Source organism: Rhea pennata, chromosome 1 (assembly GCF_028389875.1).
Source record: "Rhea pennata isolate bPtePen1 chromosome 1, bPtePen1.pri, whole genome shotgun sequence".
NCBI classification, from domain to species: domain Eukaryota; kingdom Metazoa; phylum Chordata; class Aves; order Rheiformes; family Rheidae; genus Rhea; species Rhea pennata.
The window spans coordinates 205,785,330-205,812,891 of record NC_084663.1 but is presented as its reverse complement, the minus strand read 5'-3'; the positions used below and the strand labels follow the sequence as shown (position 1 = coordinate 205,812,891).

The window sequence follows — 27,562 nt, the reverse complement described above, 5'->3', positions numbered from 1 at the left end:
AAATACACTTAAGGATCTTACAGTATTTTTGTTTTAAACCACTTGATACAGCCTAACGAGGACAAAGCCTGTACAAAGTCATTCCAGGCTTAACCATACTATCTCAACAAGAGAACAATATTTTATAAAGTAGAATAATGTTTGTTTTCAGTGTCTTCTCTTCAGGCATTCAATTCTCATAATATCCAACATTCAGTGTGAAAATACCAATTCAAATATGTGGCTTTTTTAATAAAAAGATATCTGATGCACAGAGAAGGTTCTGTTTTTTGCAGCACTCCTAGACTGCCTGATGATAGATCAAACCAATGATAGTACGCCTAATTTTCAGTAAGCTACTGAGCTACTGAAAGAAATCTTCTCTGCTGCAACATGGTGCTCAGCATGAGCTAACGATTTATCCTACTTCTTGACAGAGCAAATTATGCTGCTCTGAGCTATGGGCTGTTTTCAGGACCTGAGTCAGTTCTTGCAAAGCTAATTTGGTATCCCTTCCCTCCCCTCCACTCTCCAGGTAGACACAGAACCACCTCCAAACTTTATAACTTGAGAACCCCTCCTGTTTGGTTGTGTAATACGCTCGATTAGCCCTTGGATGCCTAAATGTGAGTAGCGGAATGAATTACAGGTTCGTGCTCTATTTTCTAAAGGTTTTTAGGCATACGGATTCACCAGGCTCATGTAGCAAAGCAAGAATTTCGTCTTCAACTTCTCTTAATTCACAAACAGCCTTTGCCCCACTGAGCCTGTAAATAAGATTTAGGTATTTTATCAGATCAATAATCCATGCATTAAACCCTTTCTTAATCCTCCATTTCTAAAATGAGATACAGTTTTAGAGAACAGACATATTACCAGTATATTTTGTGTATATTTTCCAAAATGAAGCAGTGATGGTATGGGTTCTGTAGGCCAGAATGCCACATCATCAGTGAATGTCTGCGGTTCTGACCCCTGCATCTGACCATCAGGAATAGCACACAAGGCTTACATGTCTAATCTGCTCCCTTCACCAAGGGATCAAGCTTCATGTACTGAGCCTGCTCGAATGCACCCATGCTGTGCAAGAGCTCCCATAAATCAGGAGAATTCTCACAGGTATTTCCACAAAGTACTCAGCCCATTTAACACCTCCTGAGACAATCTCAAAAGCAAAGCAGCTCCTGCAACTTTCCTCTTTCAATCTCGTCTGCTAAAAATCCACAAAGCAACTCATTAGAAGAACTCCTTCTGCTTCCCTTCTTTCTTTCCCTTCACCTAGCAAGGGCTAATTGGAGGCACATAAAATGAATCAAGGAAAATTCTGGTTCTTCTCCAACATATCAGCCTTGCATTAGTGAATTAGGCATATTGTCTCATGCAGTGCTTTATTGTCCCCCAGACCACATTATTGGCAGGGCAATCTCACAAAAGGTTAATAGCGTTACTAAGTTGTCTCTCAGTCTGACACTCTTGCTCATCACTCTAAATCCAGTCATTTTACCGTAGTGTTACAGATCTCTCCAGAAGTTAATTGGGTGCTGCTTGCCATTGCCTTCAAACTCACCTCTATAAATCGGAACTACTTGTAGCAGACTGTCCCTGCTCTTAACTTTCATTTCACAACTGGGAAAAGTATGTGTGGATTGATATACTCTGCTTTTCAACCACACTCTTTGACATTTGCAATCCAATTATCACTCACATTGCTTATACGTTCTGTCCAGCTATCCCTCACTGGTGTCCAGAGTGTTACCACCTACTCTGTATACTGCCCTCATGGGAAAATAAGCAGTAAATTAGCAGCCTATATAAAGCCATTAAAGAGTTACTGTGATTCCATATACCGTGGAAGTGAAACTGTTCTGCTTTAGGCAGTTGCTGGTATCTCAATTTGGAATTGCTGTTCTGTGTTTTCAAATGGTCCCAACTTACTGAACTCAGGCAAGATAGGTATCTGTTGAGGCCCTAGTGTCCATACGGTAAGAACAGGAGCCTTAAGGGCTGTGGATGGTAAGATATTACATTCTTGAGTAAGCTAGCATTAGTAGGAAGCTGTAAATGTATAATATTTATTTTTGATTAAATTTTGATGAAATATTCCCTTTCAGGAGGTGGGAAGTATACTGCCCGGGCTCTACTTAAATTTCACTGACCCTTTGCACAGCAGTGAATGCCATCCTGTGGCTGCAAAAATCAAATGCATGTTAAAGAATGATGCTACAGAAGAATAACAGTGCTAAGAATATTGAAAAGCGTTCTTTTAAAATTCTCCTGCACTGCAGGAGTAGAGTGTCATTTTTTTTCATTTTTTATAATATTCAGACACATTAAAATCCTTCTTCAGGACACCAGGCACTGTAGAATTAATTAATTAAAATAGTATCAGTTGATTAATTAATATTAACAACTCAATATTTTTAAATGGGTTCTGAGTGTTATCCAGAGAAATTTCACTTTTCTGGCCAAGAAATTTCTTTGCAACACCTTTGGAATGCTAAAACTTTAGGATAATATTTCCTGTTATATTTTAACCCCAAGATGATCTTGATGACCTATACACAAGCATACTTGTTTATTTCAGCAGTATGGTCTCCAGACATGCAGAAAATTATTTACATACATTGCTATTTGCAGTATCATCAGCTATATGTGTAGCAGAATGAACCAACAGGAAAAATCATGTTAAAGCATAGAATTGTGTATGAAACTGTGGTGTTTCTCAATGAAAAAAAAAAACTTTTTTTCCTGAGTGTAAAAATGCGTCTTCCTAATCAGTTGTAGTGTGTGCTGTGGGGTTGCTTCAGTGGTATGTATCTCCACACTTTATACAAAGTCCTACAGCTTCCTCATACTTACTTCCTAGGCAGCTGGAGTCTAGGACTGGGCACAAGTTGAATGAGAAATAATAACAAGCTCAAATGAGGTTGTCAAGCTGTAGGTGAAATGCTGCTCTTATTCAAGTCTTGGGAAAATTTCCATTGACTTCCAAGTCAGAAGATTTCATAGCTAGCCAGATCCTCCTTCAGCAAGCAGATTGCTGTAATCCTTGGGCTGGTCAGAAACCGCAAACAACTCGGTGAGGGAACACTTATCTTTAGCCTTTCCGTACAAGTCTCCAGCAACATGGTCGGTGCCTACCTGGCAGACCCTGGTGTGGCTTAGGATTTCCAGGCTAATCAGGTGTTGGTAAAGGTTTGTGGAAGTTCAACAGAGAGAAAGCCAAAAAAGAGAACAAAAAATGGCTACATGAAGATTGAAGTTACAGTGAACCACTGCCTGAAATGTATGCTTAGCTGCATCAGCCTTATCTAGAAAAAAAAAACAAAATTTTTGTTACTTCAGATGAAACTTGGAGACAAATGTAACTATTAGGAAAGGGATTGATGGTCCTCATCCTGTATCAGTAGAGCTGCTGACTGAATTTCAGTTTCAGATATTTTGTACTGGTTGTAATACTTGCTCCTGTTTTCCAGGTTGAGTTTTCAAAGCTAGAAACTGAATTTGGGAGAAGTAGAAAGGTAGATAACGAAAATGAGTTTTGCTTCAAAACCAGAATCTGAAACTTTTACCTATATACCCATGCTGTGCTAACTCTCCACCAGCTTGTAAAATTTACCCCTATGTCAGTATAAGTTGGATAGTAGATATTTATAGGACACTTAGAATTGAAGTTAAGTGGAGATTGAGAAAATAAGGTTTGTCTGTGTTGCCTATTAGATGAAACCGTGATTAAATGCGGCCCAATTAATGCTTATTATCTCTCTGAAATTAATTTGTCACAGAAAGTTGTGAAGTAGACATCAAGAAGACAAATAGACTTTTTTATTGCTGAAATCAAATCAATTATTGATTTGGTTTACTTTAACATGGTCTGACAAAAACAGAATGATACTGTCATTCAAAAAACTGCCTTGGGAAGAACCCTGACAAACCATCTCCTTATTCGCATATATCTCTTTCACCTCATTTTACTTATCTATGATCTTCTGAGCAATTTTATACTGCTTTGAATAATATTTTAGGATGTAGCTCTCATTTGACTACAAAAATCACTTTGTTCAAAAATATAAAACTAATTGTTATCATTTTATCATCTACCTTGATTAAAATTTCACTATGTTCTTTGTTACTAACAAAAGCAACTTCTATCAAATAACCCAAATATCACCAAAAAAAATCATGTTTGTCCTCTTAGGTTAATGGACAAGGTCATAATAATCTCTCTGAGTGGCAGTTCACTAAAGCCAGAGAAATTTCTGAGACCTAAAATGTCTGTTTTGTCTTTTGCAAATTCAAAACATCTCCATAGGATCAAAAATTGGGAATGGACTACAAAAAATACAAATTTACAAAAATTGGAAAATGGGAAGGGATCTTCGAGATCTGATTTTATGTGTACTCTCTACCTGTCTGGGAAATCTATTTTTCACTAATCAGTTTTTTAACTGATCAGCTTTATTTTGAACATAAAGCTTAAAAAGCTTCACTTTTTATTCTAAAAAAAATAAATTGCATATAAATGTCAGAGATTAATAATCAGACTATCAGCTATAAAACTCTTTGAGATGATTTCATAGGATTTTCCCAGCATGTATGCATGAAAGTGTATGTAGATAGAGAACATTCATTTTTTGTTGTACACTGTGAAACACAGAGTAAGATGGAAATTGTTTTTCAGCAATTATTAATAGGATGCAAAGTCTTTTATCTTGAGATCACTGCTTCTGGCTTTCCCTACTTTAGTATTGATCAAAGGCCTATTGATAAGTGATGGATTTTTTTTTTTTAGTAAGTTATTATCTGCTGTGAAATAGCAGGATTCATCAGCAAATCTGTAATTAAACAATTCATTTTCTTCAATGGTGAAAACATCTTAAAAATTTCCCTCTTCCCTGGCCTAGGGACCTGCCTCTCATTTCCTTATCTATTCTCTCACACCACCACCGGGCTCCAATTAACCATCTGCCTTTTGCGGGGTTTTGTTTTGTTTCGGGCAGTTCATTTTTAACTGGTTATTTTGGTAATCCTGTTTGTAGCACAGATGCACTAACAATTTATTGACAGAGTGAAAGAGGTTGTAAACTGATGACAGGGAAAGAACAAATGGCTAGAGGAGGGAATGGAGATAGGGATGGATGTTTCTTAATCTGGCTTTCTGCCAGAGACAGTATGTGTCATCCTCCTTTAGCGAGGCAAAGGGCTGCTTGTTAGAACAGTTAAAGAAAAAAAAATCAACTAGTTTCTAGCTTGTCATCATGAGCTCCCTGAGTATATGTTATTTACTATTATTTTTTTTAATAGTAGTTCTGCTTCATGTAGCAGCTTAGAATTTGGATGCATTGTACCTGTAAAGTAAATTAAGAATGTACAAGTATGTCTTTCATCTCATTGATGGCCAGATATATAATCTACTAAATAATATCAGTGTTGTTTCAAGACTGATTATTGCTGAGCCTCACATAAGAGTGTTTTACCCAAAATTGGAAGGCACTGGTTGTTGACATGACAAAAATTGTTTAAAATTAAATTATAACATTATAGTTTAGGATAGAAGAAGATACTTCTTTTGAATATTAAAAGTTTTGTTTGAAGTTCTTACTCTATTGTAACAGAAATTGTAGGTGAGGATTTAAGATTTGATCAACTCATTGAAACAAGCACTTAAGATCTTGCACTGCATACCACACAGGATTTCTAAAAGCATACAGAGCAAGGTACGTCATGTTGAGTCTTACCTGAGCACAAGTTCAATAACATTTAATATGTTAGCATCAGGCAGTGGCATTGACTTACTGCAAAATAGATAGAAGGGTATTATCTACACAGTAAATCTTCAGCACCATTTTTGAAACTTTCTGCTACAAGAGTTGCTGAGCCTGAAATTCCCATCAGCTGGAATAACTGGGGGCCCATAATACAAACTGATACAGCTGCAGATCCTAGCGAAGACATAAAGAACAATTTGTTTTGCTGGTTGATTAATTAATTTTACAATGAATGTTACTATAGCTTGATTAAATTTTGGCAATATATCAGCTTGTATTTTAAGCATAGCCTTTCTGCAGATAGTTAAAACATAAAATGAATTATTGTTATTAGTTGTAAGACAATTTCTTGGAAACACTGATAAAATCTTATGTCTTTATTAACGGCAAAAATAGTTTTCTTGCTAGTATGTGATTAGATGTATTGGCTGGTCTACCATGAAAAAAGGAAGATTAGTGATGTGTAACAATCTTTATAATTTTAAGGAAACTTTGAAAGTGTTTAGTTCCTATTTACAGGGAAGATAAGAATCAAATGAGTTTTGTGGATAGAAAATGAAGGGTAGTGGAGTATTTGAGAAAAGGGCAGTGTAGTGAGTTTAGAAGTTGATACTTAACTCTTTTGAAATAAGGACTTCAACAGATGTCATGCTGAGAACTACTGTATTTCTTGAGCACTTAGATAAGATTTTTGAAGAAGGGTATTCTCTGTGAAGGTAGATTGGTATAGATAATGTCTCCGTATCAATATTTGATAACAAGTGTTTCTGATCTTGAGAAAAAGAGAAATCCACAAATGGCTTAAGTAGATATTCCAGTATTAGTGGAATTACAGTCAACATAAGGATTACAACTAACGTTAAACTGCTAAATATCTTCATTTGCAAGCTTTACATTATTTAAAGCTACCTGAAGTGAAATATTCTCAGAGAAACAACTACTCATTTTCTGTTCGCAAAAATCTCTGTTTCTAATCTTCATTATCAGCAGGAACTAAACACCCTCTTCAAAGTTTCCTATGAAGATCAGTGGGCAACTTTTATCTTCTTTCTTTCTTAGAGGCTATGAGGGTAGTTATACTTCTATTTAGTAGTAAGCTATTCCTAAAGGGTTACCATATGCCTATAAAGAATTGTTCTTTAGCAGTCACTTAAGACTTAGTCACTTAGACTTGTTTGTAATATATCAGTCTGAGGCTGATTGAACATGCATGGGTTCAGATATTATCAGAGTATTTTGGAGTGAATTCTACTGCTTTCTAAGTTTCCCTTTGTTATATGCTGCGGTAGGGATATTCAGTACTGTTACTCTTGAACAAAGAAATGAAGAAGGCAAATTTTACAGATTATTTAATTGTTGATATACACACAAGATATTTATGTTTGTTATTAGGAGGCTGAGACTGATGTTCCTACCATGACCATCTCAAATTTCTCAAACTTCTGGTTACAAACGTTGCAAGCTGCTAAATGAAGATATGATACATGTGGAGTTTCAAAAAGGAACTAAAAGCTCCCACCTCTCTTAGGTTGTTTTATAACCTAGGAAGTGAGGAAAAATCCTTGCTGAGTATGACTTTTTCTTACCAGATTAGTGTCTGCTGAACCAAAATGGGCTACACACTATTGTTATGCAGTACAGGTGAAGATACCTGTTTTTTTAATTCTAGTTATGGAAGAAGTAGATCAATACACTTGCTCTTCTGGAAAGTGATTGGCTTACATTCACTTTTGGGCAAAGCTTTATCTACAATTTGTCAGAAACAAAATTATATGAACTTGATATTCATAAGAGCTTTAGTTTTCTTTCAAACTAATAAAAAGAAGGAGAAGATGCTATTCTGAGATTGCCTAAAGGAGCTTTCTTTTGACGTCTAACTTTCTTGTCATGGGGATTTAATGGAGTAATGCTTGGTTCTGCACTTATCTTAGCACTCATCAATTCAAGAATAAATATAGCCTAATACACAAAGCTTGCCAATATCTCCAAGTTGTAAAAAACTTCCAAAACAGTGCCTATGGAGAATTACTGTTTTTCTTTTAGTCACTGTCAAGAGCTTCCTTCCTTATATTGCTACTGAAGCTAAAATGCAAGTCTAAATTTCTTTTCAGAGTTTGCAAATCTTGCTTATCTTTAAATTTTCAAACAGCCCATAAAATAAAGTATGACATAGAATAACAAAAGGCTTTTTGTTTGGTTGGTTTTTCAGAAGTGTTTCCGGACTTTTAGGTCATCCATTCTAGTATTCTGTATTGCCAGGCCATAGATTTCCATTCAGTTACCATCTAACGGTCTCAGTACTGTGAGTCTGAGACCTTTAAACCTCTAGAACTTTGCTCAGTGTACTCCTCTAATACTTAAGTTTGCAAATACTGGTGGGAATGTTTAACTGCAAATGCAGAAGCCTGCCTTCCTTCCTTCCCTCCTTCCTTTTTCCCTTCCTTCCTTCCTTCCTTCCTGTCTTTTGGCAGTAGAGTGTTCAAATTACCTGATGTCATCATTAATTCTCAAATGTAACACACTATTATGCATCGTTTTCTTGCTTGAACATGGTTGGAGGCCACTGACTTTCCTAATCAGCCATCTAGAGTGTTTGCATCAGTAATAATATGTATTTAAAATGTACTCTAATTTTTTTATTTCTCATAGCAGGCAAGAATGAGCGTATTAATTTTTTTACGCCTGAAAGCAAGAGTTCCCAGATTAACAGATTTTGAAAGGAAATGAGGAAAGATGGATCATACTGATTTGACTGGCACTCTTTTCTACAAGAACCTTTTAAGTAGTTTGTCTTTTAGGACTGCAAAAAATTATATTAGGGTAACTGAAATAAACATCTGCCCACTTCTCTTCCACTGTTGCCAAATAAAAACTTAAAAAGCTTTGCTACAGCTAAATGAGTAATTGTATTAGACTAAAAATACCCTAAGAATCTTGTATTTTTTTCTATCCTATTCTGTATATCTTTGAGCTACACTGTCTTTGCTTTGTAACAGTAAACCTACATGTAGTTCAGTAACATTATGTATTTCAGTAAAACATTTCCTTGTAAGAATTTAGCCACAAATTTAGTCTCTCTCTGAAGTAGACATAGTAGTAATTCAGTGTGTTTGACTTTAAAGTTCTACTCATCCTTCAGTGAGCTCTCCTTTATAATCTTTATTTCTCTCACTCTGGCTGCATTCTGTTGGCTCTTACAATAGGTATTTCAGCTCATTTGTGGCTTGGGAGAAGAAACAAGCCCATTAGTCACTAACAGTAGGGGTATGCCGCAGCTCTTAGAGTTCCTTTGATCATTTTTCTGTCTCCAGTAGCTCAACTAGATTCTCTTTTCTAAAATTTTCCAAAGCAAAATTGGCATTTCTGCCTGGGGGAAGGGAGAGATTTTTTTACCTGAAAACCTCATTATGCACACTTTACAGATGAGACGCAGGCATAATCTCAGCGCACTCTTTTTGCATTAAGTAGTATCACACGAATGAAAATAAACAAGTAAAGATGACATCTTTACCGTCTTTGCAATGCTAATTACAACAGTGTGGCAGTTCTTAACCTAGAAATTGGGCAGACTGAGAACTTCTTCCTGCTAAAGAATGATGCGGAAGGAGATTCTCACTCTTCTGGAGGCTTGATGACTCACATTAAGCACCTGCTGATTGTCTTGTTATACTTGTTAAAGTAAAATTCCTGCTAGCTACTCTCTCCAGCTGAGTTAATAATTTTCTTGGGAAGTCATGAGCTTTTGTTAATGATACCCAATATTGTACTTTTAATTCAGGAAGATGGTTCACACAGTTGTGTTTGTACTCTGAAAAAATTCAAGAGCTAATCCTTCTTAAGTTAAATGTCATAGTTGTAGAAGTGACTGTGTCAAGGTAAAAGTATTTATGTCTCCAGAGTTGAGGTCTCCTGGACAGCCAGTATGCTTTAGCCGGCATTTTGGCAGGAGAGATGCCTCTGTGCCTTCTCCATGATTATGCGTGGAATCCTGTCTAACATGCTCTAGGTTAATTATCCATGCAATCCTGTCTGACATGCTCTGGGTGACCCTGCCTGAGCAGGGAGGTTGGACTAGATGATCTCCAGAGGTCCCTTCCAACCTTACCGATTCTGTGGTTAGAAAAGGAAAAAAAAAAAATCACAACATTCCTGCTTCTATGTAGTAACAGCTAACGTTGATCTTAGTTTCCACAGTGAAGACCCACTGCTTAGAAAATGTGACTGATCTGTGGACTTTAACATAAATATGAATATGAAAGAGTATCTCTCAGTTCTGATTACCCAAAAACTTATTTCATCTAGCGGTAAGTCAACAGATCAAACTTACTCTAATGGATCATGAAGAAGAGATGCAAATTGCCTTACTTGGATTTTGAATGTTCTGTCGTTATGCAGAATTTGCTGTGCTCTGCAAAAAGAGAAATCTTTTTGTGTTTCTTTTCTTTTTCTACAAAAATATACGTCTAATATACCATGTAATTATGTGAAACAGATTTGCAATATATTCTTTTTTAAAAGTTAGTGTAAGTAAGTAGAGGGAATTTCAGGAGGTCTTATCCTGGTCCAGACAATTGGAGGAAGTGTTGTGGTTCCTTCAAGTGATGTGTGAATATTGTTACTCTAGCAAAGAAATTTCCAGATAACCAGTATTGATCTCTGTATTGGTTACCATGGTTCAGTAGAGTAATAAATATTAAAACCAATGGGTGAATGCAGATGCCCGAGAGAATGTTCTTGTCTTACCAGAAAAACTGTAGAGGAACTGCCTGTGTTAGGAAAATAGAAGTGATGCTTAGAAGTTTTCCGTGGAAGGCTCATGAACCAGTAAATGAACCAATCCTGTGTGTAGTTGCTCAGAGAGTTAAAACTCAGCAACTTTCATGGCCTTATCCCTGCTTCAGGCTGTCATGCCCTCTGCTTAGCCTGTGTTGTTACGCATTAGCACCAATATCTACCCAGAGGGGCAGCACCAACAGTAGCCGGCCTACTCCACCTCAGGTTGCCAATGGGCAAGGCAAAACCCATCTGCACCCTTGAGCGTCTGGATGCCGGATTCAGCACAGACACCAGAGAATGTGTTCAGCATTTATCAAAGCACATGCTAACCAAATAGCCATTCCTCGTCTCCTCTGGGGAAGCTTTAGTGCTCGTCCTCCCCATTTCCTCATCCTGATCAGTGTGAGATTCTCCTTTTGTGGGTTTTTTCATGCCACATCTAAACAAGTAGATACTGAGACTGTCTTCTTAGTCATTCATCTATATCACCACTCTTTTTCTGGTTTTTCCCACTGTACCATCTGCAGATTTCTAATTGAAAGGACCTTGGTCCTGAATTACAGTTTCTCTTCCTATTTGCAAGCTGATGTCTTACACATCTGCCTTTCACCTTTCCAGTGGTACCAGCTGTGAATTAGTTTTTGTTTCTTTGTCCTGCAGTCATCCAAATCCTCCTCCCCTCCCCAGTTACTTAGCACCGTGATTTCCAACTGCTTAAGGATTCACTGAGAACCATGGTAATGTTTAAATCAAAATTGCGTTGGTTAGAGAGGCGCCTAAGTGCTGATGTGATACGATGTCCTGACGGAAGTGGTGCTTGAAGAGCAGTGTGTGCTGAACCACTGCTCCAGACCTTGCCATGTAGTTGCGTTTTGTGTTTGTTCCGCATTGTATGGAAACCGTTTTGGACTGGCAGTACTTGGTTATTTTGTTTTAATATGTCACTGTCAGGATCAGGGAAAATTTCTGCTGTTGTTTTACCCTCTTTTTAGAAGCTGAAAAGCCAGGGCTGAGGTTAGGCTGACAGAGGCGAAAAGAGGGGTCAGCCAGGGCGCAGATTTTCAGTTAGTGGAATAATCACCTCTCTGGTGTGTGAGCAGTTTAATTAATTAATTTCATGCCTGCAAAGGGAGAGCTTTAATTCACATTTCATCTTCCTGTGTCTGGCACACAGAGCTTTTCATGTGGAGCTGGAGCCTATCATCTTGAAAAGTTTTGAGTGTCACCCAGAGAAGTGCTTAAGCTTTACATAATGTTTTCTTCTCCAGGGACAAAAAGTTTTAGATAGTGTAGAACTGACTAACTTTGGGACTTCTGTGTTAATTTCTGCTAGTGAGTTGACAGTTCATGTTATAACAATTACTATTTTCCATTAACCATCAGCAAATATTGTCAGTGCAACTTTTCTTTATCAAATGGATTTCCCACAAATTTGGGCTCACATAAATAAACAAATATGTACATGTATTTACTGCCACAACTGCACTTAACTCACAATTTCCACGTTAACTTAACAAAATGTGAGACTGTATTGATAAGAGAGGAGGACAGCTAAGCTTCATGAGCGTTCTCTGGCTTTTCATCATAATCACTAGACTATTTACACCACTTTTTTCAGAGATTTTATTATTATTGCTATTATTTGTGAGACCTTTCTTCGCCCCTTTTTTATTTGGTAGATAACTGCTTAAAGTTTGAGAGAAATGGCTTTTTTTTAGTAGTTGAGCCATATTCTGTTTAGCAGATAACAGTTTTCTGTCTGTGCATTAATATTACCAAAAAGGGAAAAAAAACACATTTTGCTGGTATTTTTGACCAGCAGTTAAAGGACTTTGTCTTGTTTGGTTTTTGTGCACTACAGATTCTCTGTACTGCCTTGTATCATTGATTATTTTATCCTCAGAGTCAGCAGAAATCCTGAAAGAGGATTTTCTTTGTCAACCTATGCTCTTGCTGAGAGCTCAGCAAGTTCTGCGGGAACAGGACAAAAAATAGATATGATCAGTTTCTAAGTGGGGCAAAATTTATTTATTAGTTGACGTTTGTAACGGGAGAAGGGGAGCGTACTGGCAGAATTAGCTTTTTGTTTGCTCTAAAAGCTCTGAAGTTCTGGACTGGTGAAGTGGAGAGGCAGAGGTTTCCGGCGGTGTTACTCTGCCTGGCTGGAAGGCAAAGTCACAACCGTTTGTGCAGCCTTGCAGCATTATAAATGCTATTTTAAGAAATGTAGCCAGTAGGAGGTGGATGGCTAAGTACCCCAGCGAGCTGTGGGTTGCTTACTACGGCTCACCGGCACCTCCGGGCATGTACGGCTGCTGGACAGCATGCCAGGGTTTGCAGGAGACAAGTGGTCTCTGCCCGGTTCTCAGCAGACCCTTGTCCCCATCACAAGGCGCGATCCCAGCAGGGACTTGTTGGAAACCAGGTTGACACTCTGAGGAAGGAGAGGCCCAAAGCTGATACAGGTCTTTAGGAGAACAGGCTCCACTCTGTGCTTGAGTTATGGGCTGATTTGGGGAATTTTATGTTGTGGCTATATATTGCCATACTAGTTATGTCTGGAAATAAAGGGTGTAAGTCTCTAAGGCTGTCAGTCCTGCCCTTTCCACTGTATTAACTTTTAAAAGTATAGTGAGGAACAGGAAAGGGAAGAGGTCTCTCACCTTTCTCTTAAAAAATGTGTTTTTTCTGCTGATCTCAGGGTTACCCTACGTTTAGATTTCTTGTTGCAGGGAGGGCACAATGGCAAGGGACAATGTTCTTGGGAAATGTTTGTTTTTCCTATGTTGTAGGATTCAAGTAGTTTTCAAGATTGTGTGCTTTGTAAGGAAACAGAAACATTTAAGGAAAAATAAAGCACTGAGCAGTTAACCAGCAAAGCAGTCAATGTGTAATGGTCAGTACAAGCCAAGGAAGTGTATGTAGTATCTTGGCTCACCATCATCAAATATTGCTATTGTGGGAATTGGCATGTTAGTGCATGTAGCTGAAAGTGAAAGCGGAGCTTCTTTCATGCAAACAGAAATAATTTGCTGCCGTATTTCTTTACGTTTAAAAAATACAGTGGAAAGATTGAGTGAGAAGCTTGAAACATATTGATTACATTTTGGAAGGCATATTTTTGAATCTCTTGAGTGCTTGTTGATCTTGGATCATTTCATTTCCACAGTGTTTTAAAATGAAAATTGTTAATAATGCTCTTTAAATCTCAGCTAAATTAGCAATTAACTTTTGTCTCTAAAATTTTATTTGTTATGTATTTCTTTCAGTTCAGTCTGCTCTTTAAACACTGCAGCAGAAATTTTTAATGCATACTTCTGTGTGTGCCCCTTGCAATCATATAAAGCAGGTCTAGGATTAATGAGCTGTCAAATTCCATGTAATAAATGAAAAAACTGACAGAAATCCTTTCATTGTTTAAGAATTTCCAAGTAGTTAATGGAAAAAAATGACAGAGATTCTTTTAGCATTTTTTAAAAAAGCAATTCTTTCAGATTCAGTATATGACTGAAGAAACTTACAACAAAATCTGCAAAAAAGCAAGGATTCTGCTCAATGGGTTAATTCCAGTTCACTCTTCTTCTGAATTAAACTGTTACAGAACTGTCTGAGGTAATGGGATTTTATGCTTTAAGAAATAGGTTTCTATTCGACGGGTTACAGATTTGAAGTTCACCCTGAAAGTAAAAAGTCTTCCTGGTTCCCGTATTTGCTGTTGTGAGTATATTTTGGTTATGTAGTAAGAATATTTATAGTGAAGATGTCTTGATTCTAAGTATTATACTTTAGGTAGAAAACTTTGTAATCCAGAGATAAGGTTTTGGGAAGGAGGAGTGTTTCCTTATGTGTTGTTCTGCTAATTTGTGAAGTTCCATTTTGTCTGTTCAGAATAATTTCTCTATTGCTGTTGTTTTTCAGGTAACCGTCTCAGATGGGGGCACATCTCCCAAGCAGTCCTCAGTTTGGGTAGTGGTGCAGGTTCTGGATGAGAATGACAACAAGCCTCAGTTTCCAGAGAAAGTCTATCAAATCAAGTTGCCAGAGAGGGACCGTAAGAAAAGAGGGGAGCCTATCTACAGAGCTTTTGCTTTCGACAAAGATGAAGGCCCTAATGCAGAAATCTCATACAGCATTGTGGATGGAAATGATGATGGGAAATTTTTTATTGATCCAAAAACAGGGACGGTTTCTTCCAGAAAGCAATTCACAGCAGGGAGTTATGACATCTTAACGGTAAGGGCTCTTTCATCAACATACGAACACATTATTTGAACGATTTTTTTAAAAAAACAGACCCTGTTGTGTAGTGATACATGACTGTGTTTAGTATATGACTACATGTAAGATCTGAATGTGTTAAGAAAACTAGCATTCACAGATAACTATAGCTAAAAATTGATTCTGACAGAGTGATTTAATGCCATTGCACATAATGAATTATTCTCAGGCTGTGCAGAGAGTCAGCTTGCAAATTGTTGGCATCCCCTTGCCTGCACAAAAATGAAGTCCAAGGGTTTTCCTGCTTACAAAGTTTGTATCATATTTGACTAGACAGGCACAACAACAAAAGGACATTCATTTTTTTGTGGATATAAGTGTGGATACAGTGGGAAGATCCTTATACTGTCCACATTAACAGTCTTCGGGGAGGAAGAGTAATGTATACTGTATATATACCTTTCTTACTGCATTAAAGTGGTTAAGTATGACAATGATTTCAGTTAAATAAAATCTCCATCAAAACACTTCTACCAGAACTCAAACTATACAGACAAGGGCAAAGAAAGAAAAGAGATGAGATGGTGTTTTTGATAGAGAGAAATACAGAGTTTGAATTCATAATTTTCATATACAGCAATAAGCCAAAAAGTGGTTATTAAGGGGTTAGCAAAAACTATAGGAGATGAAAATGTACCAGAGTTCCAGGGTCTAGCCCTTAGTAAATTAAGCGATGTCATTTACAGTAATGGATCTCTCTTTGGATACCTTCATAAAACTGAAAATGGTGACAGGAAAACAAAAAAACAAATGTCAAAATATGTAGAGATACCTAGCACTCAGACTACGTGCCTCTCTGGGCGATTGCCTTTCACTATGTAGAGCTACAGCTCCCTTCTGGGATCTGGCCCTTATTATACTCTAACAGCTGAAGGTTTTCTAACTTAAAGCTGCTCATCACATGCACAACATCTTTTGCCTAAGGGTCTGCCTTCCTTGAATGAAGCAGGGTAGCAAGTGTTAGCACCAAACCCACTTAACACATTTCCAGAGAAAGAAATATATATGGTATTTCAGGAAAATATTTCCCGTTTTTAACAGGCATAGTAACAGCGTTTCCTTACCCCAGTGATCCTACATAGTCAGAAATATTTCCTTTAGTGTTTAAAGGAGAATCCTCCATACTCCTAGATGCTGATGTTATTCAGCAATGCACCAGTTTGTAAACTACATTTTCCCTTTTCTTATCCTTAGTTGTTTGTCAGTGCTCATCCTGTCTTTTCTGTGCTAAAACCATAAAGCAAGTATGAAGTTTATCCGTGTCTCTAGAGTACATTGCAATATAAAGAATTAACGCCAAGCTGGGAAACTCTAATGAACACCACTGAGAAGAGAAAACAATGAAAATAAATGTGATGAAATTGAAAATTATATTTGTTTTGGAAAATGGGATAAATGATCTGAAATTTATTTAACCCAATTAAAGGTCCTGAAGATGGTAATATGAGGAATATCAATCTTAACTGCAATATAAATACCATTTAAAAACAGTCAAATGTGGTCTGAGTGAGCATATGTCTTAAATACGTGACATCCCAGAGGTAGAGGGCTATCATTCTAGAGCTCCTACCTTCCTTGCATAAGGAGACTCTTTGAAAAATATAGTCTAACAGGGAAGTCTGTTCTGAAGAGAAGAATATATGTATGAAGCACTTGAATTGCATCTCTGTGAGGTCTCACATCAGCATTTCTAAATCAAAATAGTTCAGTTTAGTGTCTTTTCATTGAAAAAGCAAGGTGTAATGCAAAAAAAGAAGAAAAAAGTAAGTGTCTCTCTTCCTCCTTTTTAGAGGGAATTTTGCATGAAGGATTAAAGAGGCCATTCTCCAAGCATTTTCCATTTTTCTGTTTTCTTGAGGTAGAATTAGATGTGAAATGACAAACTGGTGTGCTCAGTCTGAGTCCTGTTTTCTTTACACCCATCAGATAAAAGCAGTGGACAATGGTCGACCCCAGAAATCTTCAACTGCGCGCCTCCATATTGAGTGGATGAAAAAGCCTGCGCCCTCGCCAGTGCCCCTGACTTTTGATGAACCCTTTTACAACTTCACCATCATGGAAAGTGATAAAGTGACAGAAATTGTTGGGGTGGTCTCCGTGCAACCTTCTAACATTCCTCTGTGGTTTGATATTGTTGGTAAGTTCGGAGCAAGTGGTATAAGGAAAAAGCTTCAGAAGCAAAAGATAAGGATGTGTCATTTTGAGAGCAAGAAAACTAACAGTTAACTGTCCTTGAATTAAAACCACTTTTGTAATACTGAAATGAAGAGGCTATTTTAACACAGCAATAATAATAATAATATTCCTGCTTTTGTTATGACCCCTAAGCTAAGCTGGAAAAAAAAAAGCGCTGTATGGCTGAATTGTTTTTTTTCATAGTATGTTATTTACTGCAATCTTAATGTTGTCTGTCATTTGAATTCTATTGTCATACTTTGCTAATCTCATTTCTAAATGTATTTATGGTACTTAGACTTGCTGTCCCTCATTTCTCTCTTTCTTCACCTTTTTTTCTGCATTCTGTTCTTTTTTTTCTGCTTCCGACTGCCCTGCTTCAAGGTGGCAAGCATGCTCGAGAGATGTTCTATATTCTACAGACAGCTTGTGGGCAGAACTGTTCAACAGAAGGTACCCTTAGTGCAAACACATTTGCTAAAATACAACTATCCAGGCTGCCTTTTATTTTTGCAAGTTTTTTGAGACAATTTATATTACATCTTTCATAAGTGCCTGTGACAGGATGCAATGCGACACATGGATGTGCTACGTTTCTTTCTATGACAGCTTTTAGTGTATTTGTGTCCAATTATTATCATTTTATTCACGGATTTTCCACAGTTTATCACAAATAATTAATTCAAACTTTTCACAGTCCAGCGCCATCCATTTAAATGTGAAAGAGAATGGAATGCATCAACATATGGGTTACAAATGGAGCCACCAAAAGTTCATCTTGAATGCAAACTGAAAAAGAGAAATGTGTTCTGATGTGAGATTTCAACCACAAAATTGCCTTACATAAAATTGCTTATGAAAATAGGGAGGGAGAAGTCCGTATACTTAGCAAAAAGGAGGAGAAGCTGTAGGAGTTATGGTTTTAAAATCCCAGAGCAATGCAGTTAAGGACATAGCAGCTTGAAGGACAGCAAGTAGAGGAGACAAGTTGCTTGCAGTGGAAAAACAGGAATCAGTATTCCTAAGTGTTGCTTTCCGTGCTTCTACTGCTGATGTGGTTATGTCATTTAAAATAACTCATTTAACATCTCCAAAATGAGACTCTCATCAACTGCACAATGACTCTGCAAAGTTATTGTGCTCCTTAGTATTTGTAGGTACTTGTACATAATGTTTTTATATCTTTGGATGTAAAACACTGTGTCTGCACAAAGTGGTTTTATTTAAATAATGGGTTATAAAGCAAATACTGTATGACAGATTAGAGAAACAAAAAGCCATTGCCACAGACTTATTAGAAAGGGTGCATCAGCAGTATTTATTTACAAGGACTGAGCCCTGCTTCCATTTCATCATAGCTATTTCCAGATCAGTCTAGCCAACAGGAAGGAGAAGGACCACAAGAGTGGGCCTGTCGGAATTATTTTCATCCACCTTTTATTGCCAATTTGTGCAGATGACAGAAGCAGCTACGTTTTCTCTTTGATTTTATAGCACGGTTTCTGAAATGCCAACCACATTAAAACTAAACCCAAGCTATTATCATGTTTGGGGGTTCTTGCTAGCCCCTGGGGAAGAACAGTATATGTTTCCTACCGTCTTCCCTTCCATTCACTTGATTGTTTCAGTATGCTACATGCAATTTATTAGCTCATGTTTACATTCCTTTTCTCTTGCTCACTGACCCTAACTTTCCTCCCAGGAGAAATCCTTCTTTATTGACTTTATTGACACTTTTTTCCCCCATTTGAACCTTTTGCTGGACTCTTTTGCCCCTTGCAACCTCTCAGTCCTCAGTGAATTCACCAACTCATTGAAATGTTGTGTGTGTATTAACAGCTGAGAGAAGGCCCCAGTTCTTCAGCTGTGTTCTTTTGCATTATAAGAATCATTTGCAATCCAGCAACACCTTAAAATGATATTCCATGTTTGCCTCCTGAAGAGAGATGCTAGAGAGAAGATGATGGAATTTAAACCTTTAATTTGTCATTTCATATGGCCTTTATGGCTAAAATAGTTTACATGGTCTAGAAGAAGGTTTTTGCTTTTTTAGAAATCCTATTGGCTTCCTTATAGGATGTGTTTCCTGATGCTGCAAGGTGCTGAATCACTGCAGAAGGTCGTGGAGATATTGCTTCCCTAGACTTGATGAGGAATCTGGGCCCCTGGAAGGTCTCAGAACATTGTATGTTCATGGATAGTGACCCTGACTATCCAATTCAGTACCGTTATCATATGAATGTTGTCATTAAATATTATTGCTGTTATTAGTAACAGCAATAATAATACATTTCTTCAATAATAATACATTTCTTCAATAGGAATAGCTAGGAATCCCAGCCATGCACACAGCCCTGTTGTTCTAGGCACTCTGCATGCATGATGGAAAGATAAAACCTGCCTTAAGAGCCTTTTGTCACAGTACTTTCATGCCTTTGTCTTTGCTGTCTTTAGTCAGTGTCAGTATCAAAAACACTTTTTCTCCTTATTCCTCAATACCATCATATGGAAAAAGAGGCAGTGATGCTTATCTCTTGAAGGAACATCAGAGTCTAGTGCTGAAAAGCTCAGTGAAAGACTTAGGTAATTAGTAGAAGTTAGTTGTAGTATATGGAAAGCTATATAGGACTGATGATAGAAGAGATATATTCTGTGCTGCTGCAAAAGTTAGACCTGATGCTGCTTCATCTGGTATTTTGTGGTTTTAGACCTCTGTGCACAGCTGACAGTAATGTCAACAAAAGCCCTGAAGGCTTATGTAGAAGCATGGTTTAATATAGTGTTTGTAGCTTGACCTTTATGGTTTTGACCTTTTCAAACTAAATGGGCAGTGGAATTCAAAAGGACCCTTTTCTAATGTGTAATATGCCCTTTCTCTCACCTAAAAATGGATAGAAGAAAGGCTAAAGTTAGGATATGTAGGATTTTGTCTGTCTAATTTCAACATCTAATTTCCATATAAATTATATGCACCCTAAAGAAAGGTTTACATTCTTGAGCTAATCAGGTCCAAGAGATGAGCTTTTGCATCCAGAGAGATCAGATCTTCCTTGCCAAGCCCCTTCCTTTAAAAACATCATCTTTCCTCCATAGACTGGAGGAGGAGAGAATGCTGACTTTTTGAGTAATTGGGAATGGTTGAGATGTCATACCTGATTTCTGTTTTCGGGATGCATTCAATGCTCTTCTCAGTTCATGCAGATCCCACAATGTGAAAGACATGAACACAAGTTGTTTCTGTTGTGTTAAATTTATTCAGTAATTTATGAAAAACTAATTTTCAATGGAAGCTCCAAAATAAGTCAGAGATCTTTATTTCTCTCAGGTAAATTGAGCCCTCTATATCTCTTTCTTCCCTTCTGTTACTGATGGGAATGATGAGAAAATTATTTTGATCACTGGAGCTAAGCTGCATGGTGCTAGTTTTTGCTTAAGTAGCATGTTGCACAACACCTCTCTCATTCTCCAGACAGTCCACTCTCTATCTTTTCTTCTTCCCCCAACCTACATCTTTAAAAGAATAGCCAAATTTGAAAGTACATCAGGACTTTTCTATCAAGGGTGCTTAAATGGCAATAATTTAAAGATCTATTAATTCTAATTAATTGTCCATATAATTCATAGTACTGCAAGCTTTCATTAACATCAAAAACATGTAGCTCCCTAGCCTCCTTTAAATTATCCTCTCTGAAATCTAGATAAAATAGCTTCTGATTTCTTTTCTATTTTTTTTGCCTGTATCTTCAGCTTCTTAGCAGCAAGTCCAAGGCTTTGACTGTCCACATAAGAGTTTTATCCTTTTGCAAATTGAAAGTCTGCAGTATTTTCTTCTTCCTAGCATGATAACAGAATACACCTTTGCATGTTGCGTTACTAATATTTATTATGTTATGTTTAACAAAATTCTTTAATCCATTTTTCTTGAGACATGCTCAAGTTTTTAGGTTTATTTCATACCTTTCAAATCTTTCAGAACAGAAAAATGGGAGATTTGAGCTTTACTTCTTTTCCTAAAAATACTAGAGGCACTTTAGACTCATCCTTGAAATTCAGGGTCAATTCTCTTTCTGTATTTTCCCATTATTCCCTGCTTTGGGCAATACTAGCAATGTAGCAATTGGTCCAGTTTATTATAATTATCCTCATTTTTATTAGTTTAGTTTGGGATAAAAAAGTCAAAATCCCTCCAGCCCTAAGCAAACATGTTTAGCACTAATCTTTAAATTAGACCATCTACTATATTTCGTTACTCCTCCATCTTAGCACAGGAGGCCAAATGAGTTTGAAAATGAAGCATATATGCTCTTTGCTATCTTTCGGTGAAGGAAGAGCATTCCCAAGTTTTTGCCATGTTTGATTGGGGATATCCTCCAGAATTCAATTATGATCTCTTTTGGCATCTAAGACTCAACAAGTCTGATCCTCCGCAGTTATCAAACATGTCTCAGATGTATATTCAAGTCCACTTTTCTAGATCATTGCACTGGAAAAGAGAGGAAAAAAAGGTGCTCACGTGAGTAATATAAGACTCATTTGCCTACAACTCCTTCAGGTCTGCTGGCATGTTTTCTTCTTAGAGAAGAGAGCGATTGCTACAGCAGCATCCTTTCTTGAACTATGTATGAGCTGTTGATAGGAACATAAAGAGGCTCAGTATTCTTCCAAAAAGGATTACCATCTAGGAGAAGTACCACAACAGGGAGAAAAAGGCTTTTTTGATTACAGTAACTACAAAATTCAAAATGGAAAGAAAGTATGCTTGAAAGTAGTAAATTTGCTGGAATTCGAAAGGGTCACAGCTATATCTGCATTGTATACTGCTGTAGGCAAATTTTCCCACTGACCTCTAGAAATCACTTTTAACAGTGTCCCAGTTCAATTTCACGAGACCTCCTGCTTGACAATACTCTACTATCTGTCAGATTGAAAATCTGGGCTAGACTAGATAGGTCTCATGAAGGTGCAGCAAAGATAATCATAGAATCATAGAATCAGTATGGTTGGAAGGGACCTCCAGAGATCATCTAGCCCAACCTCCCTTCTCAAGCAGGGTCACCTAGAGCATGGTAGACAGGGTTGCATCCAGGTGGGCCTTGAAAATCTCCAGAAGAGACTCCACAGCCTCTCTGGGCAACCTGTCCCAGTGCTCCATCACTCTCACAGGGAAGAAATTCTCCCTCACGCTCAGGCGGAACTTCCTGTGCTTTCATTTCTGCCCGTTGCCTCTTGTCCTGTCACACGGGACAACTGAAAGGAGTTTGTCCCAGTCCCCTTGACACCCTCCCTTCAGGTACTTGTACACGTTGATAAGATCCCCCCTCAGGCTTCTCTTCCCCAGGCTGAAGAGGCCCAGCTCTCGCAGCCGTTCCTCATAGGGCAGGTGCTCCAGCCCTCTGATCATCTTTGTAGCTCTATGCTGGACTCTCTCCAGTAACTCCATGTCTCTCTTGTACTGGGGAGCCCAGAACTGGACACAGGACTCGAGATGAGGCCTCCCCAGGGCTAAGTAGAGGGGCCAGATCACCTCCCTGCACCTGCTGGCAACACTCTTCCCAATGCAGCCCAGGAGACCATTGGCCTTCTTGGCCACAAGGGCACATTGCTGGCTCATGGTCAGTGTCATCCACCATACAAATACAAAATCTTTTGTACAAGCGGTTATTTCTCCAGCCTTCCCAAATTTGATAACATAGCTGGAATTGGCCAGAGTTGTATTGGAAAATCTGGTATAACTCCTTTAAATAGTATAGAAAACTCAGTTGAAATTTGCTCCTTCCTGGGTTTATGCAAGATCATAAATAGCAGTCTCAAGAAACTAAGAATGGAAATCATCTCAACTGCAGATGTCCAAGGTGTAGTTATGAATGTCTAAGCTAGTTGTCTTTGGGAGTCTTAACTGTCAATTAAAGAGAAGAGGCACTTTCTGGATTGAATTTATGTCATTCAGACATGAAATTTCATCATTTCTCATTCAAAGATGGCATTGCAAGTAGATGTGAATTTTTCATGAAATCCCATCCTAAGTGTTTCGTTTATTTTAAAAGAAGTCTTTAATCTTGAGAAGACATACTAGCATTGCTTCTAATGTGCAGTGATGTTACAAACAAGGGCTAATCCATGTCTCTCTTAGGTCATTCAATATTAGAAAGGTTTCTCAGGACAACCTGCCTAGCCAACTCAGTTAAGTCAACTTATCTTCATTATCATTCATTTTCCTGAAGTGCCTGAGGAACTCACAATGTTTTATCTTCATATGAAATACTTCTTTCCTAATGCAATTACAAGCACATTAATAAAGACAGCTTCTAGATATCTTGCATCTGAAAGCAGGAGTTTTACTAGACAATAAAAAGGAAAGCACGTGCCATATACTGGAAAATGGAAAAAGTAATAAAAATTCACATTAATAAAACTGAGCAACTGAAAAAATGTCATCATCCTTAGCCCCCTTTCATCCTAAGATTATGACTGGGGAAAGCACTAGATGTCCTATAGTAACTCAGTAAAAATGATATTACTGAAGCTTATGACACTGCAAATAAATTATTTTCAAAGGGATTTCAAGTTCCACAGCAACACATTTTTGAAAACTGGCCTCAAGTACCCCAAAAATCTGTGAAGCTGCCACCTCCTCAGCTCTCACCTCCTACAGGCTCACCCCTCAGTCCTCTATGTAGGCATCCTTTGGAAGGAAGCTGCTTCAAGTAGTGTTCCCAGAATAATTTAACTGGGTGAGTTTTTAAGAGAAAAGTCCTCTTTGTCTTTTACATGACTTTGTTCCCCCCCCCCTCTATACCCATTCCAGCATCCATGTTTCCAAGATAATTCTGTTGGATGCTTCTCTGGGGGCTTCGCAGTAGGCCATGCGTATATTTAACACATCTATAAAGACAGCTGCAGTTTAGAGTTTATCCCTAATTCAGTAATTATTCTTCAGTGCTAAGTGTAATTTCAGAAGCATACATCGTATGAGTTGTTCTGAGGGTATAAAAAGGATCCATACAAAACATTTACAGACTACCTCTAGAACTCAGTAGATGAGAGACAGAACCCGAATATCGCAGGCAGGCTGACAAGGTGTTCCCAGGAGCTGAAGTACTTAACTTGTTCATTGTCAACATCTGACTGCAGTCTGTTAAAATGACTAGAATGAATCAAAAGTAAGTGAGGACTGAACTCCAAAAGAGAATATAATCTCAAATCTCACAGCAAGATGCTCTCAGAGTTTGATGCAGTTTCTGCGTTGTTTAGTAGAAAATGAATTGATGTGAATTAAAGTGCATTAGAAGTGCAGGCTAGAGAGGAGTGGCTGGTGACCAAAGCTATTTCTTTTGTCACTAGACTATTTTGGAATATGCATGTAGCATATAAAAACTAATATGATGGATTAAATTCCTATTTTAAAGGAAGAATATCCTGTATTTAATGAAAATTAAGTGGGTATATGTGTAATACACCATTTAATGCCCTGCAAACACTGCATTAAGCCAAACAGGGAAAGACATTTAAAACATCTATTTTTAATCATCCCATTATTTTACTTCTTGGAAGTTTAAAAGACAGAGTTTCTGTGGAAGTGTATGCCAGTTGATAGTATATAATTTTTTGATTGCTCATTAAGATGATTATTAAGCATCTTGAAGTACAGGCTTTCATTCTGTTTCTCATGGTTATCAGTATGAAACATTCCCTTTGTAAAGTGCATACTGTCCCAAGGCTAGCAGCATTTCAGCAGAGATTTTCTCACAGAAATCTAGAAACTATCTTCTTCAAAGGAGGGTTTTTTTTCAGAGTTGGTTTTCATGGTGCAGTTTTTCTCCGGTAAATCTGTTTAAAACATTAATTGGGAGATGACATCTTTCTCTTCTTGACTAACTTTAAAAAAAAATCTGAACTTATGATCAATGTCCGTATACCTTGGTATTGCTTAAATGTCAAGGACAATTATGCTTTTTCTGGCTATCAAGTAGTGTTAAATATAGTAATGAGAATATGCAGTTTGGGTTTGCAGAAGGAGACTAGAGAAGAAGCAGTGTATCTATCCACCATATATCACAGCAGATCCAATGCAGTGTTTTATTTGAGAACCACAACTGCATCTTTTAAGCTCAGAGCTACATATACGTGTATATTTATTCAGTGTAGAGGAGTCTAATGGCATGGTTATTTTGGATCACTTAACAAGCAGAGAGAGTTCACCAGTTCTGCTATTCCTTTGCATAAATCACCTGGATCCTTACTCCTCCTTCCCCTTTCTTCTCCTCCTCTGTGAAGGTGCTCCACAGTAGACATGGACAAAGCAATACTTTTTCTATTTTACACATTCTTAGTAATACCTTGTGCAAGAAGGAGAGGGAAGTGAGACTTTCTCCACATTAGGGAGTTCAAGGACTGTGATTTCACTCTGCTCACTTGCGATGGTCTTCCCAAATCTGCAGCTTCTTGGAATGCCAAATCCTTTCTCCTATCACGAAATGCGTGGCAGTTTATAAGAGTAATTCTGTTTTTTTGCCAGCATCAAGGTGTAAGAATTGGTGGTAGAATAAGGGAACTGTATCCTCCACCTCTTTGCCCCCACCCCTGAAATGAGAGCCATTCGGAATAACACAGCAGCCATTCAAAAAAATTATTGCCTGAGAACTAAGTTGATGGCATGGATATTTTTTTACCTGTGGATCTAATCCCCAAAGGTCTGAGCAGCTCTTACAAAAGTTTTATTAGCAGTGGGTGTTGAAAGCATTTTTCACTTTTCAGGGCTGGGTCATCGGAGAATGTAGTTAGCGGAATTGTTTTGCTGTGTAATTAATACACCTTAAGAGCTCTTTTGTCAGCAGTGTTGTGTTCCCCCTCTCCCTGTCCCCAGCCTCCAAAAATTTCAGGCTGAACTCATAATAAATTCCACTTTATAGCTGAGTGAGTAAGAACAGCTTAGCAGCAGGGAGTGTATACTTTACTTCTGAACATAATGAGTGGTTCTAATTTATAAACTATAGCTGTGGCTGAAAAATCCTGTTACCCTTTATTCTCAAATTATTTATGGCTTTCTCTTACTTTTTAATGGATTTTTTCTTTTTTCTTTTTTCTTTTACCTGAAACTCAAGAGGATTTTTTTCACTGCTATATCATTCAGTGTGTGACAGAATAAGAGGATATTAGTTTCAGAATAGTGCTTTGTGAAGGTTTTTTTTAATAGAAAGGAATTTATGATGTGTATCCTGTCAGATCTATTTAAATAATTCCTAAAAGACTAGTAGAATTTGACCTTTGCTGTCAGTAATTATCATTGTCCTTGAAATTAACATAACAAATCGCTATTTGCATTTTTAAATTGATTATAATTGTCATTTTTAAAGACTCAGTTGACAGTCTTTGCACCCATGAGCATTAGTGAGAATTTCCTGAAAATAGAATTTGCAGAATCAAACCATCTTAAAATGATTTTTATACAAAAAGATAATTGTACTTGTTCGTTACTCAAACTACAAGGGCACACATCTTAAGGGCTTATAGCCATTTGATTCTTTTTATAGACTCTGCTATGGTTCACTTAAATATACTGCTGGATTCTTCTTTTTTTTTTTTTTTTTTTTTTTTTTTTTTTTGCAGTGCATTTTAATCATATCTGCTTTCCAATATACAAACTGTGCTTTGAAATATAAATGAGTTGTGAACAAAGAAATATCAGTAGATACACTGTGTATGCATAAGGCAGACCATTAAGATGGATGCCAGTAAACAGATATGCCCACTTTTGGGTATATTTTCAGTGGAAATTTTCCAGAGATGGCTAATTTAATTGTATTTTTGTGCAACAATTAGGAGGGAATTACGATAGTTCTTTCGACGCGGAGAAGGGAGTGGGCACTATTGTCATTGCAAAGCCCTTGGATGCAGAGCAGAGGTCAATATATAATATGACTGTGGAAGTCACCGATGGAACAAACATTGCCACGACTCAGGTAGAATATCACATTCCTTTTTTGGCAAGTTTTCATTTGTTAGTGGAATGTATATGCTATAGAAATAATAATTTTGCCATTCGAATCAGAACTCGTCCTTTGAGACAACTGATAACTGATACAGAGGATGTTTTTCAGACCTTTCCATCTGTTTGTAAAGAATTGGCTGTTGAATGTTTCAAAGTGGTATTTCTCCTTTTGTCCTCTTCTTACTCACACAAAAGTAATTCTCCTTCCTCCAGCTGAGAGAGTCCATATCAGAGGCGGCTAAGCTTAGATTTTGACAATCGTATCTCCTACTAATGGTCCAAAATACAATAGTGATTCTGTGGTGTCAGCAAATATTACTATTGATTTTATTAAATGGAATTTATGCCTCTCCTCCTTCCAGGACCCAAATATGGGACACAAGATCAATTGTTCAGAGAGGAAATTGTTCAGAGTGGAAACTTAAAATTCAAAGAATCTCTCTTTTAGTGTCACTGCTTGTGATTACACTGTCTTTTGGGGACAGCCCCAGTGAAGCCCAACAACCCAGGCTTGCGTATCAGGGTCAGTGACTCTGAGCAATTAAAAGATCGAGTCAAATAAATGTGAAGTGCTGGAATAATGCTGGCTGTGACACAT

General features: G+C 37.5%; 1 protein-coding gene across 1 annotated transcript in view; it reads left to right on the top strand.

Moving 5' to 3' along the window:
- FAT3 (FAT atypical cadherin 3) overlaps positions 1-27,562 on the top strand; it is a 428,821-nt gene that overhangs the window by 306,834 nt on the left and 94,425 nt on the right. The window contains exons 5-8 of the mRNA XM_062577955.1: positions 14,442-14,756; positions 16,728-16,938; positions 17,361-17,429; positions 26,796-26,935. Of these exons, the coding sequence (XP_062433939.1) occupies positions 14,442-14,756; positions 16,728-16,938; positions 17,361-17,429; positions 26,796-26,935 (735 nt within the window). The remainder of the gene's footprint in view (positions 1-14,441; positions 14,757-16,727; positions 16,939-17,360; positions 17,430-26,795; positions 26,936-27,562) is intronic.